We start from the raw sequence: 18,070 nt of genomic DNA, 5'->3' as shown, positions 1-18,070 counted from the left end.
TATGAAAACAATGTACACAACTGTGATCTTTGTACTACATTAGTTTTAATGGTCTAGAAATGTTTTTCTGTAGGAAGCATATTCTACAGGCTATAAATCTCTGTGAAGAGCATCAGTTAAATGCCTAAATGATCAAGTAGCACATCATGAATCATCTAGAACAAGACACATGAATATATTGCAAGTGCCACATCTCATCATTAAAAATGTTCCAATGAAATTCTTGCATTCTTCATCTCTGAAGTGAGCAGGCAGCAGCCCTTTTAAAATAAGCTTTCCTTTGACATTGCCCCTTAACCACAGAGCTAACACGGCGAGACATATCCATGTCTGTTAGCACAGACATCTAAAGTGTCTTAAAACCAACTAAAAGGGAGAGAGTGAGACCTTTACATTTCCACCCACGTGTTAGATAAAAGGAATAAATACACCGCTGCACTGGCAGTCAGCCATAATGACCCAATTAACGGTCCTCAAACTAAAGAACATCTCTGAAAATAAATTAACACTGAGCAAATGAATATCTTCATGCTGTCTTTCTCTCTTCTACATTTCTCACTGCTGATCAGCCCGATTTCCTCTTGTTCTGTTTCACTCCTCCTTAACCTCCATCTCAATTCTCAGCCTCTATCTTACACTCTCTCTCTCTCTCTCTCTCTCTCACTCTCCATTTCAAAAGGACAAATGTTTCCTGCAGTCACTGTAGCACTGCATTGGTATTCTGCTCTCAATTTAGCCAAGAGCCAGGCAGCGGTATCTGCTTCCAGCAACCACACAGCAATCTGACACAGAGCACACAGAAAGAGGGAAAAAAGGCTTAAAGAATTAAAGGAACTGAGAAATATGAGAGAGACAGTAAGAAAGAGACAGACATACAGACTGACAGACCTACATGGCTATCCAGCAGTGACATCATTTGCTTTGCTATAGGGTCTTGAACTAGCAGTAATTCAACCACAAGAAATGAAGGACTTTGCTTTTGTTTGGCTTCTTTAGTGAGCAAAAGACGAAACAATAGAGCTTCTCAAGCTCTTAAAGACTGTACTAGTCTTTCTACATCAAAACAGTGTTGGGGCTTTGATCTAAATCATGGCTGCATGCTGATTGTATTCTTATTACTTCAGATCTATGAAAAGCAACAAGAATTTGTACAAAATATTTGTTTGGGTTGATTTCTTTTTCAGCGCTGTCAAAGCTTATCTGTGGGTGCCACAAAAATGTAAGACTTCAAACAATTGGCACATAACTGCAGGCAAAGTAGTTATCTGCCTTTTGAAGATTCAGTAATTACAAATCATTTCATCACATAGGAAAAGGTAGGAGCTACTAAATTTATTGATTATTATGGAGGGTGTGATGCAATATTAATAGTACATATTATAACAGCAAAATCTGGAGATAATGTCAGATGAAGGGCTTTTCTCCACCATTACAAATTATCAAGACAGAGCAAGCGATTTCTGATGGCCGCATAGGGAATGAGATAATTCACAAGCAAGGTGTGGAGATGCAGACCGTTTGAAAGAAAGAGAGGAGGGAGATAAGTGCAGATGGAGGAGAGGCAAGAGTCGGAAGTGCTGACAGCGGGTAAAGGTGAAAGAGAGATAAGTGGAGTAAGGGAGTGAACTCTGGAGAGACAGAGAGGGGGAGGGAGGTGAAGAGAGATGGAAAGCCCAGATAGCCTTGAGAAGAGAAGGTAGGAGGCGGGTGAAGGAAATGCTACAGGACAAAGAGAAACAGAGAGATGGATGAATGTGAAAGAGAGGGAAAGAAACATAGATATGGAAATGGGATGTGTCAGTGAAGGGAGCCAGAGGTGTAAAACAGAACAGAGTTTGACATGAGCTGACAGCACAGGAGCACATCCCAAGAGCAAATGAAGGCAAGAGCAGGGTGTACGCCAGAGACAATAGGTGGATGGATGGATGGATGGATGGATGGATGGATGGAAGGAAGGAAGGAATGACGAAAGAAAGAAAATGTGAATATGTTGAGTCATTCAGCTCCTTTGATGTTAAGTATTGTTTTTTTTCCTTTTTTTCTGAATCACAGTCACATTCAAAAGTGTGCCATGTCTAAAACTTGTATGAGTCTCATAATCCCTAAGAATACGTTTTTTCTGCACCAACTCTATCTATAAAGCAAAGAAACTTCTTAGAGACTGTTTGGACAAAAGACTGAAAACTGCAAAATGCTTGCCGTAAGTAGCCTTTTCAGAAAGCACCTCAACCTTCTTTCTCCTAGCCTTCTCTGGGTCTACACATCAACTATTATACCCTACTAGAGCACAGTAATCCTACTGCCTCACATCAAATTAATGAGTCACTTGTGACTCCTCTGCAAAAGACTTAGGTAAGGTCAAGATGAGGCTATTTTAGAATAATTTATACACATCAGAACTGTACAACTCATGCTACAAACCAGCACCTCTTTAAAGCACTGCCCGCTTAGGAGAATGAATTGCTTCTAAGTAGGGACTGATCAATATGGTTTTTCAGGGACGCTAAATACCAATTCTTAGTAATCAAGGAGACTGAAACCAATAGTCAGACCGATATATAGTACATGTGCAAAATTTTGAAATAACCAATAATGAAATGTACCTAACTACGATTTACTCAAGTATTATAACTTAAGTACAATTTTAAATTACTTGTACTTAAGTATTTCAGTGCTGAATATCGGATACAATAATCATTCAGGCCAGTAATTGGTCAATCCCTACTACAAAGTGACCAAAAAAAGACCTAAAGGGCCAAATCTCCAACATCTCACAGCCAAATTTAAAAAATGAGCAACCAAGCAAACACAGGATATCTTCACCATCAACTGATTTATGTTAGCTTTATCATGCTGAGGGGTACCATACTCTGCCAGTCTCGAGGATTAGACAGGAACAATGTCATGAAATCAGGGTAGAGCGGATTAAGTATGATGGTTCCTTACCTTCCTTGCAGTACTTCCCCTTGAAGCGGGTGTGAGTGCAGTCACAATGAACTTCTCCATACTGAATAGAGCAAAACCCTCCATTGAAGCACGGGTTCTGTTTGGTGCAGAGGTACTCCAGGTCACTCTGAATGCCCTGGCTATTCAACAAAGTAGGAGGCATCTCCCCCACCTTCAGGTTGGAGATTAAACCCTGGAAGGGTGGTTCATACTTCACTGTGCTAGACGTCAGAGCAGAGAGGCGCACATCAGGTGGGATCCCACCCACAAACAGGTCACTGACAACTGCCATCTCCTTCCTCTTGGACTTGACCTCAGCCACTTTTGTCTCACCATCGACCATCAGGAGGGTCTCACGGAAGTTGCGGGTGAGCAGGACCATGTGCCAGCGGTCATCATTAACCCGTGTCTCCATGTGCAAAGTGGCTGGCTCGGCACAGTGGATGGCAAAGCGCAGCTGGAGGCGCCCACCAGCGATCAGCAGCTCCAAGAAGTCACAGTTTCCACCATCATCCAGGTAGAGTACCAAGGCTTTGCTGATGTTGGTCTTGAGACTGAAGCTTAGCTCGCCCACTGATCCAGCTTCCCAGCGTCCGTAGCGTGCCCACTGGCCAGGCGCCCCACCAAATTCCAGCATCTTCACTGTAGTGAGCAGGCTGAAGAGGGCCAGAGGCCACAGGGGCCAACAAAGGAATCTTAACCCCCTTGTCATGCTCAAAGTTCACAAGTTTTCCCCCTTCTCTAATTGATGCGTTATAGGTCTATTGAACCACAGTAGTAAAGCCTAGCTTCACTGTGGCTAACAGTTTTCCAATTTAAACAACAATAATTAAATGTCACTTAACTGGAATAAAAAGCTCACTGAGTAAAGTAATCCTCACAGAGGCCCTACTCCAATTTTCCTGGCGAATCAGCAGTTTTTTCCTCTTCTCTCCAATGCTCTAATTCTTGTCCTTATCCTGACTCTCTCCTTCGTCTCTCCATCAGTTGGTGCCTCTGGGACTTGGAGGAAAGGAATGAGGAATAGCGGGAGAGTTAAAGAGGGGGGGATATGCTAATTTGAATACAGCCGTTTCTTCAAAAGCCTATTGGTCTATCCTGGACCGAAAATAGAATCTTCTTCTCTAGAATCCAGATCTCAGTGCAATTTCTAGGAAATTTGAGCCACCGCCAAATGCTTGGGGGAAGAGTTATCCGATTGCGATCTTTCTTTAAGGGGAGTACAAGCAGAATAAAATCAGCAAAAGAGAGAGGGAGCCGTAGAGTGGACGGGTATCAGAGCTCGCTGACTGTTGGAGCATACAATGCTTTCATGGCTTCAGCGTAAACCCATTCTTCTCGTGAAACTTATGGACCAAAGCCTTACACAGATATGGATCCCATCATTATGGTGGCAGGGGGGGATCTGAAAGAAGCACACAAAAAGCAACAACTGTAAATAGCGTTCAAACATGTTCCAGTGCATTTCATGTGTGCAGAACAATGTCATCCATTCTAAGTTTGGTCAATCAGCAGTTACAGTACTCTCTTGATAGTGTTAGAAGTTATTTACATGTTATTTAATTTATTTTATCTTGCATTTACTTTGCTACTTTAGTTTGCTTTCGCCTGCAGTTTTAGATACGATTCATGCACCATATATAAAAAGCCCTATGCTCTTTTCAGTTGAAAGCTGACGCATCAAAAAAAAAAAAGAATTTGTCTAAAGCCAAGCAATAAATAAGCTTTCTGTGTTTTGCATGGCTCCAAACTTCCCAGAGGGGCCTGGGCAATATGGCTGTCTTATTTCATCTGTTCCCTTTCTGTCATGTCAATAGATATGTCAAGCAATGTACTGAACCTTAACATAATGGTTTCATACGCAGTGAAGGGAGCTGTCACCCACACACACTTTTTGGCCAATCAGCAATAGCGTATATTTGATAAATCATACCCTTCCAGTGTGGTGCTAACACACTATGGACATGCATATACAAAGACACACATCATTACATCAAATGCGATTCACAGTGGAGTGTTGCAGAGTCAATAGCTATCCGAATAGCAGGTCTTGACCCTGGGGCTCAGCCTAATTCGTAGCCATTATTTCTGGAGAGCGATTTAATTTCCATCAGACAGTCTACAATTAAGGCAAGGCTATCCTGCCTGGCTTCAAAGTGACAACAGCGATGACGCTAGCTTACAAGCAGGGGAGGGAGTGTGAGAAATGTGTTAGAAACACAGACAAAGAGAGAGAGAAAGAAAGGCTGCATGATCATGATCTCAGAGGGGCGAGGCTTAACGTCAATGGAGAAAGATGAGGGAGGACAGAGGGGACAGATAGAGCTGTGAGAAACAGAAGAGGGAGGAACACAAATAATATTAGGGCTATTTTTTTCTTAGTGATGTTTATATTGGCAAGGAAGAGAAAGTAATGCTGCCTTCAAATAGAACATGTGAGGATGTAGTCTGACAATCGGAAGTACAGATCACATCATGCTTGGCATTCCAGCGTCTTAGGTTGGGAGAACATTTGTATAGGCAACTGAACGGAAAAAAAATAGACACTGTATCATTCCAAATTCACTGCATACATTTACACACATTTGATGGCCTTTTATCAAGTGATATTTTAAGCGATCCAGCAGTTTTAACAAAAGGGTGATGTTTTTGTTTGCTGCTTCATCCTGTCATGCAAATATAATAACAGTCTTAGCAATGGGTGGGTTTTGATGACAAACAGCATAGTCAATTAGTGTTCTCACTTTAGTGGAAATCAACACATTGTTGGTGACGAGGCACAATGGTTGCTTGCAGCAGCGTAGATCTGTGGTGATGCATCTCAACTGGTACATAAAAGATTGAAAAAAGCAAAGAAAAAACGCTGGCTGCCATGCTTTGTCACTGTCCTACTAGCCACCTTCCTAAAAATTTCAGCTGGAGATGTGATCTACTGTCTGAGTTGAATGTGTGGCTTCCAGACCTACAGTTTTTGTGTTTCTGAAGGCAAAATAACCCTAAGGGCTCTATCTTACACTTGGCGCAAGGCTCAGCACAGCGCAAGTGTCCTTGCTAGTTTCAAACTGATGCAGTTCTCTTTTTCACGCCTAGTGGCCACGTTGTGTAAATAGCAAATGCACTTGGGGCGTGTTGGTCTCAAAGTGAGGTGTGGTCAGGCGCACTGATCGCACTTAATGCTATCTTGAGGCTGCAGAAAGTGACTGTGCCATAGACCAACACAAGGCAGGTCTACAGTCAATGGTGCAGTCTGTTTCCTGCTATTTAAAAGACGTATTATTCAAAAAGTAAGACGGGCCTACATAGGTGAGTTCAAGACGCACGTGCGCTATGGTTGTATGATTTGAGAGGCTGCTTTAGTTTTTTGTTTTTTTGGTCGTTTTTTTTGTCATTTTAAACGCTTCCATGCTGTCACACTGTCGCAAATTTAATGACACATACCAAACTATTTTACTGTATGAATCTGACCATGTGTAGAGGAACACAGAGCATAAATTAACATGAAATACTAACCGATCCTGTCGGCGAGTCGGGAGTTTTAAACAATCAATAAAGTTCCTTGTGTGCAAATGCGCATGTTAAGGTAGAGATACATATGGTTTCTGCTGCTGGAGGATCACTGCAGGTCATGTCATTAATATTTTCCTCATTAAAGACGTATTTCAACCCTCTCAACCCCCCCTTTTTTGATCACAATGATACTTTTTATGAACCGTCCTCCTCAGTTTAATATCAGTGCATGCATTTTTTTATATGCAGTCAGAGTTGTTGATGGGACAGAGATTGTGAAACTGCGATGCAGAAGGTCCAGCAGTCAAGGATCACATACATGTCCCTTACTAAAGATGAGTGCCACTGTTTATATATGTGTTATGTGTTATTCTTCATGATACGCACTCTTCTCTTCACAAAATCTTACGTGTACACATCATGGGCAAAGAACACATGACTTACTGTATGTCAGTCTGTTGATAATGTGAGATGCTGTCAGACAAAATGTCTTCCAATATGCGTCAGGCCAAAACATGCCCCTAGGAGTGATAAAAACAGGCCGGTTTATTTTGGTCTCTAAGTGACAGAACATCTGCATGTTAGCACATGTTTGTCTCTCTTTGCACACACACACTAGCATATACACATATATATGCTACTGTAAATCAACAGGCTCGATTCACATGATTCACAGCAGTTGGGAGAAGAAGACATCCATCCTAAATGTACAACTAAATATACTGGAGGAAAAGCTTCTCACTAATATGCAGACTATGTCTACTACATTATGAGCATACAGCCTGCAATTTTGAGAACAATTTGAGAGCTTACGCTTGTTTAATCAACCATTCTTTTAATCACATCTATGTCCCTTATGGGTAAATAGTTTTGGAATATTCCCTGGCCAAATTGAATATTCATTGAGTTATTTCTGTCTGGTTGGGGACTCTCTACCACTACAGACAGAAGCAGCATTCTCCTGCTCCTTTCACAATGATGTGTTTATGAAGGTTTACTACGTTGAGTTTCAGTTTATCCTCCATGCGTTGTCTTGCTAGTTAATAGGGGGTATTGGCAGGCTCGCCTGATGGTACTATTAAATCCCAAGGACACTGAGGAAACATAACAAGCCTCAAGAGATAACTAGAGCTCCAAGGGTTGTACTTTGTGTGTGTGTGTGTGTGTGTGTGTGTGTGTGTGTGTGTGTGTGTGTGTGTGTGTGTGTGTGTGTGTGCATGAGGTTGTGATTGATTCTAGTTGCGTGTGCAGCTGGATGCATTCAGCAAAAGCAACTGTCCGTGTGTGACAGTGCAGTGTTCATCTGGAGTGTGTATAGTGCGAGCTTGTGCGTGTCTATATTTATGCCTGCATTTGAGATTATGATTTTTGTCACAGTTGTAGTCAACAATGTGTCATCAAAAGCATTTGGCTGCAGCATTGTTTTACAAATGACATGTACCATCCAGCTTCGGTCCAGTTTCAATCCAAAAATAACATGTTTGCCATTTTTTCCCTAACTGCTAGCGTGACATCCATCTGCCTCAATTCTTTCCTCAAGAAAAAGAACAGCTCTCTAGCTCACAGTGCTCGGCTGAGCTGCAGCAGAGCTGGGAAACTTGACTGAAAGAGCAATCTGTACTCAGCCTTATACACCCTGACCTGACTTCTTGTCCAAGCGAAGCTCTGCAACCCTCAGGATAGCTGCACGGTCATGTGAGCCACCACCGACCCATTTCCTCTCACATCATCCCATGGGGAATGTTGGCACGATTTTGACAGAAACTCTGCTCCAACTATTTAAGAGTCTTTGGCTACATCCATACTGCAGTGGAAACTGTCCCATTTATTATATTATTCTTCACTTGTGACAAAGAGTAGATGTTGTTGACAGCAACAAAGAATACCTCAGAGTTTGCTTTATTTATGTGGCTGGCACAAAATTGTCTATGCGGAATGCTCCAATTGGAAGTACTCAGAAATTGCCACAACAGAAAGTTATGTTAAATTGACCAGTAGTAATGGGTTTCATGCCCATAGCAGCTGATCTAAGCAGGCATTAGCAGAGGGACAACAATACAGTAAACTGGAAAAACTGAAACGGAAATATTGACGAATGAAGTGAAAATACAAAATTTTGCATTTTCACTTCATTTATTCTCCAAGTGTCAATTGCAAATTGGTTTTCCATCCTTGAGTGAATGCTAACATCCTAAAACAAAACATAATCTGTAAAATTGGGTATAGCGGTCATGAATCTACTGTACTCTGCTCTCTAGTTTGCTGTACCATGTACAGTTTGTGTGTATTTGGGTGTTTAATCTGTCTCTTGCAGAGCTCCGCCTTGGCCCAAGGTCTTCAGATTCCCCACAGACCAGACTACACCTGTTGTGTGAAGCTGTGCCAGGCTTTCATCTCCCTTCTTACACAAACACACCACTCATAGACAATCAGATGAAGTCTGGTTTGAATACCTCACTGCCCACCAGTGCTACACAGAGTTCAGCCTTGTGAATTTTTCTTTTTTTTTTTTTGGTACCCCTCGTAAGGGAGGACAGCTTATTTAGAATTGTAAATAGACACAGAAACACTTTTCAAGTGCAATAAAAACGGCTAAAGCATATGAAATATTTATACAGCACAATAATCTAGACAAAGGATAATAGAGGTGTAGCTCACACAAATATTTACACATGCAAATCGTTTTCCTATGCACAAATATACCTATGCATGCATTATACACACTTTTCCAACATGCAAACAAGCGCGCACACACACACACACACACACACACATACATACACACACACACACACACACACACACACACACACACACACACACACACCCTGGTCATGCAGGAGCCATTAATCCTGGCCTGTGAGAAACCCAGCAGTGTACCATCCGTCAGCATGAGGCTGCTGCTGCCGCTGCTGTGCTCTAATTAACCAGAGAGGCACGCTGAGCCACTTCTGATATTCCTGGTCAAGATGGAGAACAAAAAAAAGGAGCGATAGGAGAGGACGTTGAAAAGAGAAACATGGGAAGAGAAGGCTGGTGCCAAGACATTTCTAAAATTGTAGATGAAGGTAGGAAGGGGAGATGAGAGAAGTGGCAGGTTTTGAAGTCAGACATTTACAAAGGAAGCTGTAAACATTTGTGTGTTCCCATGGACATGTTTGGCAATACCAGGGAGCAAATACAAAACACTGCTAGATTTTCTTTTTCTTGCATCTATATGTGTCCTAGGGTCAAGACAGTGATGCTTGATATCACCTAGCCCAGGGGTCTGCAACCTGTGGCTCTGACATTTTACATGGAAATGAATAATATTTTTTTTTTTTCATCATCATCACATTTTTAGGCCTTACATTCTCCAACAGTAAAAATGCATAGCATACACACAGAATTGTATCCGTTCTATCAAGTTGTGATTAATTGAATGATCCTGAGTTAATATGATTGTGTTTTATGCTCAAGCCCAGGGTTGATTGCCGTATGTGGCTGAGGATAAAAAAAGAAGGATTAACTGAAATGGACTAAAATAAATTTTAAACTGTCCTGTGTTTTCAAATCTAGGCTGCTGCTATTTGTTTTATTTATTATCAAATGAGGCTACGTTTTATTTTGTACATTTTCACAAACACAGGGAGGACTTAAGTAGGTCTGCATACATAGCTCTGTATTGCTACTCTATTTCTATTTATTGTAGGTTAGTTCTTTTATTTCATAAATGCACCAAAACGTGGCATCATTGAAATGGAAATGCAAAGTTCAAGTACCTTATACTGTAAGCATAACTAGCCCACTGCAGAGTTGCCACATGATGTGAAAATATGAATGAATGCTCATTTAGGCCTATTAATAATCTTCTTAGGCTAATTTAGACTTTCTAGGCTGTGTTACCTTCATCATAAGGCACAAATATGTTTTGCGGCTCCAGACAGATTTTTTTGGCGAGGGACGGCTAAAATGGCTCTTTTGATAGTAATGGTTGCTGACCCCTGACCTAGCCAATAAGTAAACTGTTAGTAACTAAGTGCAATTTTACCATTTGAAATTGTGTACTGTTAATTACTGACAGACAATTTGTAGGGCTATCCTGAAAAGTAAGTTACTTCCAAAATATAATACATCACATATTACAAATTACTTTCATCTGGAAGTAATACTTTACAATAATGCTAGTGCTGGTGCGGCGTGTCAATGTAATCGACGTAAATACGTTGATTTACGCAACGCGCGTGGACGCGGAGGATGTAAGTAGTACTACCACCATGCTCGAGCACTTGCGGAAGCATCCCGGGGCAGCTGGATTCACATTGGATCCAGCGGTGCTGTGACAAGCCGCATGTCAGTGTTGCGGTGTGGGAGTCACTCCATGGATCCCCGCTGATCAGTTTGCCAAAAGACAAAGCTGCAATGTTATGCTCCTGGCATGCTGATCCTACTAGTGACTGTTTGTCCCCATCGTTGGATTAATAATAACATTAAACAACCAGGATGATGCAGATCATTGCTATGTTTTAAACTGGGGCACAAGACCGAACCAAAGTGAAAGTAAAACTTAACACTACACAGAGAAGTGTCTGTTGTGTTCCCTCTGTAGTATTTATCCATGCTAGATAACACACCTTCCTGATCGCCAGTTTATGACGTCAGGCTGCGTTTCTCCAAAGTTGAGTCGGCTTCAACTTTTCCGCCACAGCCGGCTGCGTTTTTTTGCTAAACCCCCTGCGCCACGCATCGCTACAGCCAAAACAGACAATCCTCATTAAAATGAAGCCTGCATTGTCACCAGATCAATTGTGAATATAAGTCCTGTTTATTTTCTGTCCCCATCCAAACGTAATATATATTAGGATTACACAGATTACCAGTTAAAAATGGGCTATTTTTTTGTTGGGGAATAATGCTCTGCAGACATAATTTGTCATATTTGTTTGTTGATGATTGAAGATGACTGAATAAAAATATTGAAATATAAATGACAAGTTTGTTGTTTCGGGTAAATTCATTGTAATATTATTTGAGCAATATAAAATAATCGTTAGATATAGCCCTAAATAATACTGTCTATGTAGAGTAATATGTTACTGATTACACTACTACTGTTTCATATCAAAGCACGGAAGCTTAAATTGTAGTTGTTGATATTGTATAGTCTATTGAAGGCGCTCCTTTGGAGAGCAGGGGCCTCATTTATTAACATTAACATTCATAAACCACTTTCAAGGCAACGTTTCAATTTTAGACTCGACGGCAGGAGTGCGGTCCTCCACAGAAACTCTGACCCATGCGTAAACACATAAACTGGGGAAATGAGAAGCTGCCACTCTGATGGCAGAGGGATATAAAAGCAGGAACGGTTTGAATTCGATACTTTTGTGTAAAATAAATTAAAAAATTACCTCTAACCTTTATATATGGTTATATATGTGTGGAGTTTATTTGCAAAAGCAATTGAAATCTGAGCCATCCATCCTGAAAAGGAATAAACAAACCTTAACCTTGATTGCATACACACAAACAAACAAAACATGAGTTGGGATAATAAATACAAACTAGGATATATTTTGAAGCATAATAAGCCCTCAAAATGTCCTGTAATAATTAATCAGTATATATGGAAATTTAGTTTCAGTCAATGGTGCCTCGGCCAGGATATGTATGTATGCTTATGTTACATATATTTTTAGCACCCGTTTGTTGCAGAACTGTTGGTGAGATAATGGTCCATTCACTGTCAATTACAATACAGTGTAATTTTCATTTTATTATCTTTCAGTGTACAGCTTAAGTGACATAAAACAAGTCTTGTTTCTTTTAACTCTAACCTGCTGACAGGTTGCAAGCTGCAGCACCAACACGCAGCAACGAAATGTAATAGAAATTGTCCCATTTGTTGTTTTAAATGTTTAAACACAACTTGAATGCAAATAGTTAACAAACAGCACTATGGGCGTTACATGAAGCTTGCAAAAGGTGCGCCACGTTTCGAGTTTGTATTTTGTCTGCATAGCACTTTTGGATGAACTCTACTCAAGGTTTTATAAATGAGGCCCCAGATCTCGCACATTAATGCATTCACATGCAAGGGTTACCACTATGTATTACAATCACCCAAATTAGAATAGCATGTTATTATGTTTTTATCCTTTACTAAACTCAAAGTAATGGGAGCATACCCATTTCGAAAACATAGAGACCCTGCAGCCATTCTGGCATTCCACCAACACAATTCTTCCTCAGGGGGATTCTTTCTGGTGGCACACTGGTGAAAGACGCACATTGGCAAGACAAACACTTAATTATGGATGGGAATATGTTAGTGGACAGTTACTAATAATACGGCTGAAATCCTTTTAGAAACGGGTAATATTACTTTGGTACTGTTCTTTTATGATACCCAAACAAATCCCACCCAGCATGTTTGTGAACCTTGAATTCATTGCTAAATTTAACCATCATAATGTGAAATACAGTTTTAGTGCTGCTGTGATGTTTATTGCAACTTGGACAATATCTGCTTATTTTTTTGACACACAGCTCCGCTTGCTTACCAGAGAAGCTCCAATCTCTGTGGCACAGTAGCCTTTACTGTTGATATGCTATTACCCATGACATATAACCAATCAGATTATGATTACCATGGCAATGGTAGAACCTTTGAGGCCTCAAAGCATTCATGTCAGCCTTAGTAAATTAATATTAGGTCAATATTTTACATATTTTCTGAATCATGTGCTGTTTACAGTCTGTGCCACGATCTTGATGTTATGTCAGATTTCTAGGTTGAAATATTGTGTTCCAAGTTTCATTCTTCAAGACTGTTGCTGTTCACCTTTCCTACTAGAAAGCTACTAATAAGAACAAGACACAACTTTCTGACTGTGGGACATCAGTATAATGTAGCTCTAGGATGAAGCGACAGATTTATGAGTCAGGGATTGAGGGGAAGAGGAATTACAAAGACTAACAAAGAACAAACCTACATTTCAAAGAAGAAATTAAGGAGACAGTACCTTAAAGCTGAGTGAAAAAAAATTAACTGATCAGTATGTTGAAAGCTGAGCTCCACGACATAGTCCTCCTTGTCAAGTGAACCACGTGAGCTAACACAGAGGTGAGCAGGCCTTTATTCTACATCAGACAACTGCCTTTGATCAGCCTCATCAGCTGTAAGCCGCTGGTGACTAGCCCCGGCTGTTAGTGCTAACTGCATTTAGCCCTGATGAGGAGATGCTAATGAAACAGATCAAGGGCTTTAGCCTTCCTGTTAGCTCTGTAACAGCCAGATTAATAGTGACTTTAGCAGGACTCCTTGTTGCTCTTATTGTAGTGACACCTTGACAGGGTGAATTCATGGGGAGTAAATGAATTTGCTCAGCAAGCTGAAATGTAGTGAGGGTGAAAAAACAGGGCAGTCACAGAGAGTGAGTTTGGGAAAAGCATTAAGGGGATGTGGTTAGTGCTGGGCGATAATGATAATTATCACAAAATAACTTTTCCTCGATAGAAATATAAGACATGGCCGATAACATCAATTGAACTCATTCCATCCATGTGTTGACAATCAACACAAACAGCCAATGATAATGAGAATATCGCCGTGCCGAACCAAACATGTGGCTGGAATAGAGTTTTTGTGTCCAACTTGATCCCGACTTGCTCTGACGTCATGCACACGTGGTCAACGATAATATCACAGGATTGAGGCGGCCGCAGTCCCTGGAACCAGGTGCTTTCCACTGACTGCAAACACCTGGCTGTCATCTGATCTTACAGCTTATTGGTTCAGATTTTGACTCAACTATATGACCTATAGAAACATTTTATTTTTGCTGAATAGGAGAGTGTTTTATATTATTTGTCTGATTCTGAAGGTGTAGGCTATTCTGTTACCAGAATACATGCTGAGTGGCCGTGGTGGAGACTAAATAGCCCACATTCATATCATAAACAGCACACAATAAATCATTGTTGTCTTTATTAACATTAACTAATTCAGCCTGTAAAATATTTAACAGCACAAAAACTTGTGGGAAGTGGGATGGAGCCCCAACAATATAAATATGTGACAGATTAATAATGAAAACTATTGTCATATATTGTTTTCCTTTGTGTTTGACTTTTAATGTATTCCATTTATTAATGTAGTCTGAGAGAGACAGGTCTGCTCAGATGATTTATAAACAGCAGCAAACTAAAATAATGCTAATTTACATGAGAATTGATCTAAAATGGAGGTTGATCCATGAACAGAAATCACAGTGTATAGAGTTTTAATAGGCTGTGATGTCATGATTAACAACTGAAGACTGCGTACATACTGATAAATGTGTCTGTTTACATTTACAGTAAATCAACGGGACTCAGACAGTTTTCCAGTAGCCTTCATTTTGTACAGGAAGTCTCAGAAACACTTGCATCTTGTTAGATCTGACTTGATCGCAGCTTTTCAGTTCTGCTCCCTGCTGCTGCCGCCTGGTCTCGTGCACTATCCAGCCAAGGCGCAGTTCATCTCGAGCCTAATGTTTGGGCTACTGCAGTCGTGTGCATCAGTACGTCAGGAGTGGGAGTGAGATATAAGAGAAAATAGCGACAGAAAATGGCGAAACAGCCCAAGGCTCAAAAGAGGAAGAGGACATTGTTGAATGATGGGTCCAAGGAATTAGGCAGTGTGGAGATAATTTGGCGATTTAAAGTCCAAAAGAATCATAGTAGGGTGCACTGCAAACTGTGTCGAAAGCATGTTCCCACAAATTCAGGTAATACCACTAGTCTTGTTTACCATCTGAAGCAGTGCCATCCTCTAGAGCAGGCACAATGCACTATTAAGATTTTAGTTTATTATATATATCCTTTTCATTTATTTGAAATACAGTTGTATAATGTTGATGTTCATGTTCAATTCTGACAGAAAATAAATAACATCTAAACCAAAATTAACCTTATGATATCTTCACATCTCTTAGTAGTAAAAAGGAACCTTTAGGCTTGACAGAAATAGTGTTTTGACTTATATCGTGATATATATATATATATATATATATATATATATATATATATATATATATATATATCGATACTGACTGATGTGAAAAAATTATCGTACCAAACTTAACAAAACTTAACAACATACTGTCGCTACATTCTTTGCCTAATTAAATGTCTCAAGTCAATAACCACTAGCTAGTAATATTGAAGGGGAGACTGTGCAGGTGAAGTTTTTTTTCAACTAGCCTGGCTAGCCAAGAGATGAATTACAGACACTAGACATAGTGGACTTGTCTCTGTGGATGTCATCGCTGACAAACAGCCTCGCAATAAAAACAACTCACAAAATAACAGAAATGGACACATGAAGGCACACAGAGCCTCACATGCTGCATCATGTAAGCCAGTGACAGCAGAAGCAGACCTTTAGGTGTTAGCAAGTCACTAACAAAGATATCATTACATTCTTGATCAAGCCAACAAAATGGCTGACAAATGGAGAATAAAGGGGAGGGAAGAGAAAGAGACGATAGAATGAGGGATATAAATGAAGAAAAAACAGAATGAGGATGTCAGTGACACTTAGCCTGCAATGCTGCTTGAGACGCAATCATGCGGCATCACATGCACACACGCACATCATATTCCACACAAGGGCAGCATTAGATCTGCGTGCCATCAGCAAGCCTCATAATACTGCAGTCTAATGTACCAATCATGTTGTGAGAAAGAAGGAGAGAAAGACTCAGAGATTTTACACACATACTGTAACATCAGCGTATGGCTGTTCATCCAAGCACTAAATACCTCTTTCGTTTGTCCTTCCATCCTCCTTTTTCCTCCCTGTTTGACACTAACCTCCTCATAATGCCCCTCATTTCCCATCATGGCTCTCCATCCTTACACTCTTTAACTCCCTTTCTTGTTTTATCCAGTCATCCATCATCATCCCACTTTGGTTCCACCTAGTTCCAACCTTTCAGAAGCGTAAGAGCTTGCAGACTACTGGTGCGGCCAGCAGTGACAGTGTAACTCAAAATGAATCCATCCTACGTGCATACTAAGCAGAACACATTGTTGTTTTGTTTGCGCCCCAGGTTAAGCTCTGTCATGTTACCTTCTTGTGTGGGGTTGATAGTGGTCCCACATAAATATCAGTGTGTGCCACTGGAGTATAGAGTGGGAAAATAGCTGCACCTTCATATCTGGAGGGGTAAATTACTGTGTCTGTGTGTTTGTGGATGGTATATTTGTACATACAGTTGCACCAATTTGTGCCAAAGATGATACATGTGAGAGTGCAATCATATGCAGCCCTGGGCATCTACATATGTTTACAGTACACAAGTTTAGATAACTGTAAGTGCTGTTTTCCTCCTCTTTCCTTGAGTGAGATACTGAACCCCCTACCTGTTCACCCGTTCTAAGTTGCTTTGCATGCGTGAAATGTAAAATGTTTGCTGGGGGCGTGTGGGAATGTGGGCGATTAAGTTTGTGTGTGTGTGTTTGTACCCAGCAGCATGCGTGTGGCTGTCTTGGTGCCTGGAGATGTTTTGGTAGGAAGCACAAGGCTCACTGGCCAGGCCTCGAGACTCTCCCGTTCCAATTAACCAGCCCAGCAGCCTGCAGCTTTACTGGCCTTATCTGGGAGAAGAGAGAGAAAGAGAGAGAGGGGAGGTGGAAGTGATAGAGTGAGACAGGACATAAGAAAGACAGAGAGGGTTGGAAGAGAAGAGAAAGAAGAAAGTAAGGCTTGAGATCAAAAGTGGGATGACAGAATAAAGGAGAGCTATGTGCAGTCATCTGGCCACGCAGTGCATATGCAGATGTCTGCTTGCTCACCATCGTCCAACTCCCACCCTACCACAAAAGCACAAATGTGCATTTTGTTTCCTTTCCCCCATCCTTCATCTTCACCCCATCAGACAAGGGAGAGCCAACATGGTTCGAAACAAAGTCCTGTCAGTGCCTCACTGTGGGCAAAGCAGTTGATAAAGGTATTGTGGCGATTCTAAAAAGAACACTGCGTTGTCAATACAACCACCGGGCCTTTTCTAGAGCCACTGTCAACCAGAGGGTGTAAAAGGACACTCATTCAGCAGCAGTCACTTGTTGTTTGCTGTGCCTCATAATGGCCAAAAAAGACAACTCTGTGCCACGTCAAATCTCAGTTAATCTAAGGATAATTTTATTACACTGCAGATGGAAGAGAGAAATGAGAATTGATATTAAAAAAGATTGTTTATTTTAAAATATGCTAATTTTCTAATGATTAATAGACCCTCATTTTGAAGAGATTATTTGTGCCGTTTAGCTCAAATATTCAGGAACACCTAAAAAACAAGACAACATTTGTTGGCAAGCCAGGTGAGTTACAAAGACAGATACAAAAATTACACTGTGTCTTTCCTAAGCTTAAAAAAATGGGATATGAGTACAAACCATTCACTCAAAATAATCTGTCCTCCACCACATAATGTGACATAAAAATGTGTTTGTTGCCCAGGTCAATGAAAAGTTTAGCTTTTAAGCAGAACAATTGTAGTTGAGACTAAAGAAAAATGAAAAGACCTACTCTACTAGGTTCCAGCTGGTACAGATTGAGACTAGTTTGTTAAAATCAAATCTAAACTTGAAT

General features: G+C 40.7%; 1 protein-coding gene across 9 annotated transcripts in view; it reads right to left on the bottom strand.

Annotated features, from left to right (window-relative positions):
• nrxn2b (neurexin 2b) overlaps positions 1 to 18,070 on the bottom strand; it is a 665,374-nt gene that overhangs the window by 562,491 nt on the left and 84,813 nt on the right. For 8 of the 9 annotated variants that reach the window (XM_084343882.1, XM_084343879.1, XM_084343880.1 and 5 more), the window contains exons 2-3: positions 16,945 to 17,076; positions 2,947 to 4,351 (exon numbers count right to left, since the gene is read on the bottom strand). In XM_084343882.1, the coding sequence (XP_084200008.1) occupies positions 2,947 to 3,658 (712 nt within the window). In that variant the 5' untranslated portion in view covers positions 3,659 to 4,351; positions 16,945 to 17,076. The remainder of the gene's footprint in view (positions 1 to 2,946; positions 4,352 to 16,944; positions 17,077 to 18,070) is intronic. The other variant, XM_084343875.1, reaches the window with a different exon arrangement.

This window comes from Pagrus pagrus, assembly GCF_965226575.1.
Source record: "Pagrus pagrus genome assembly, chromosome: 22".
In the NCBI taxonomy this organism is placed as follows: Eukaryota; Metazoa; Chordata; class Actinopteri; order Spariformes; family Sparidae; genus Pagrus; species Pagrus pagrus.
Note: the sequence above shows the minus strand (reverse complement) of the source record. Positions and strands in the feature narration are given on the sequence as shown.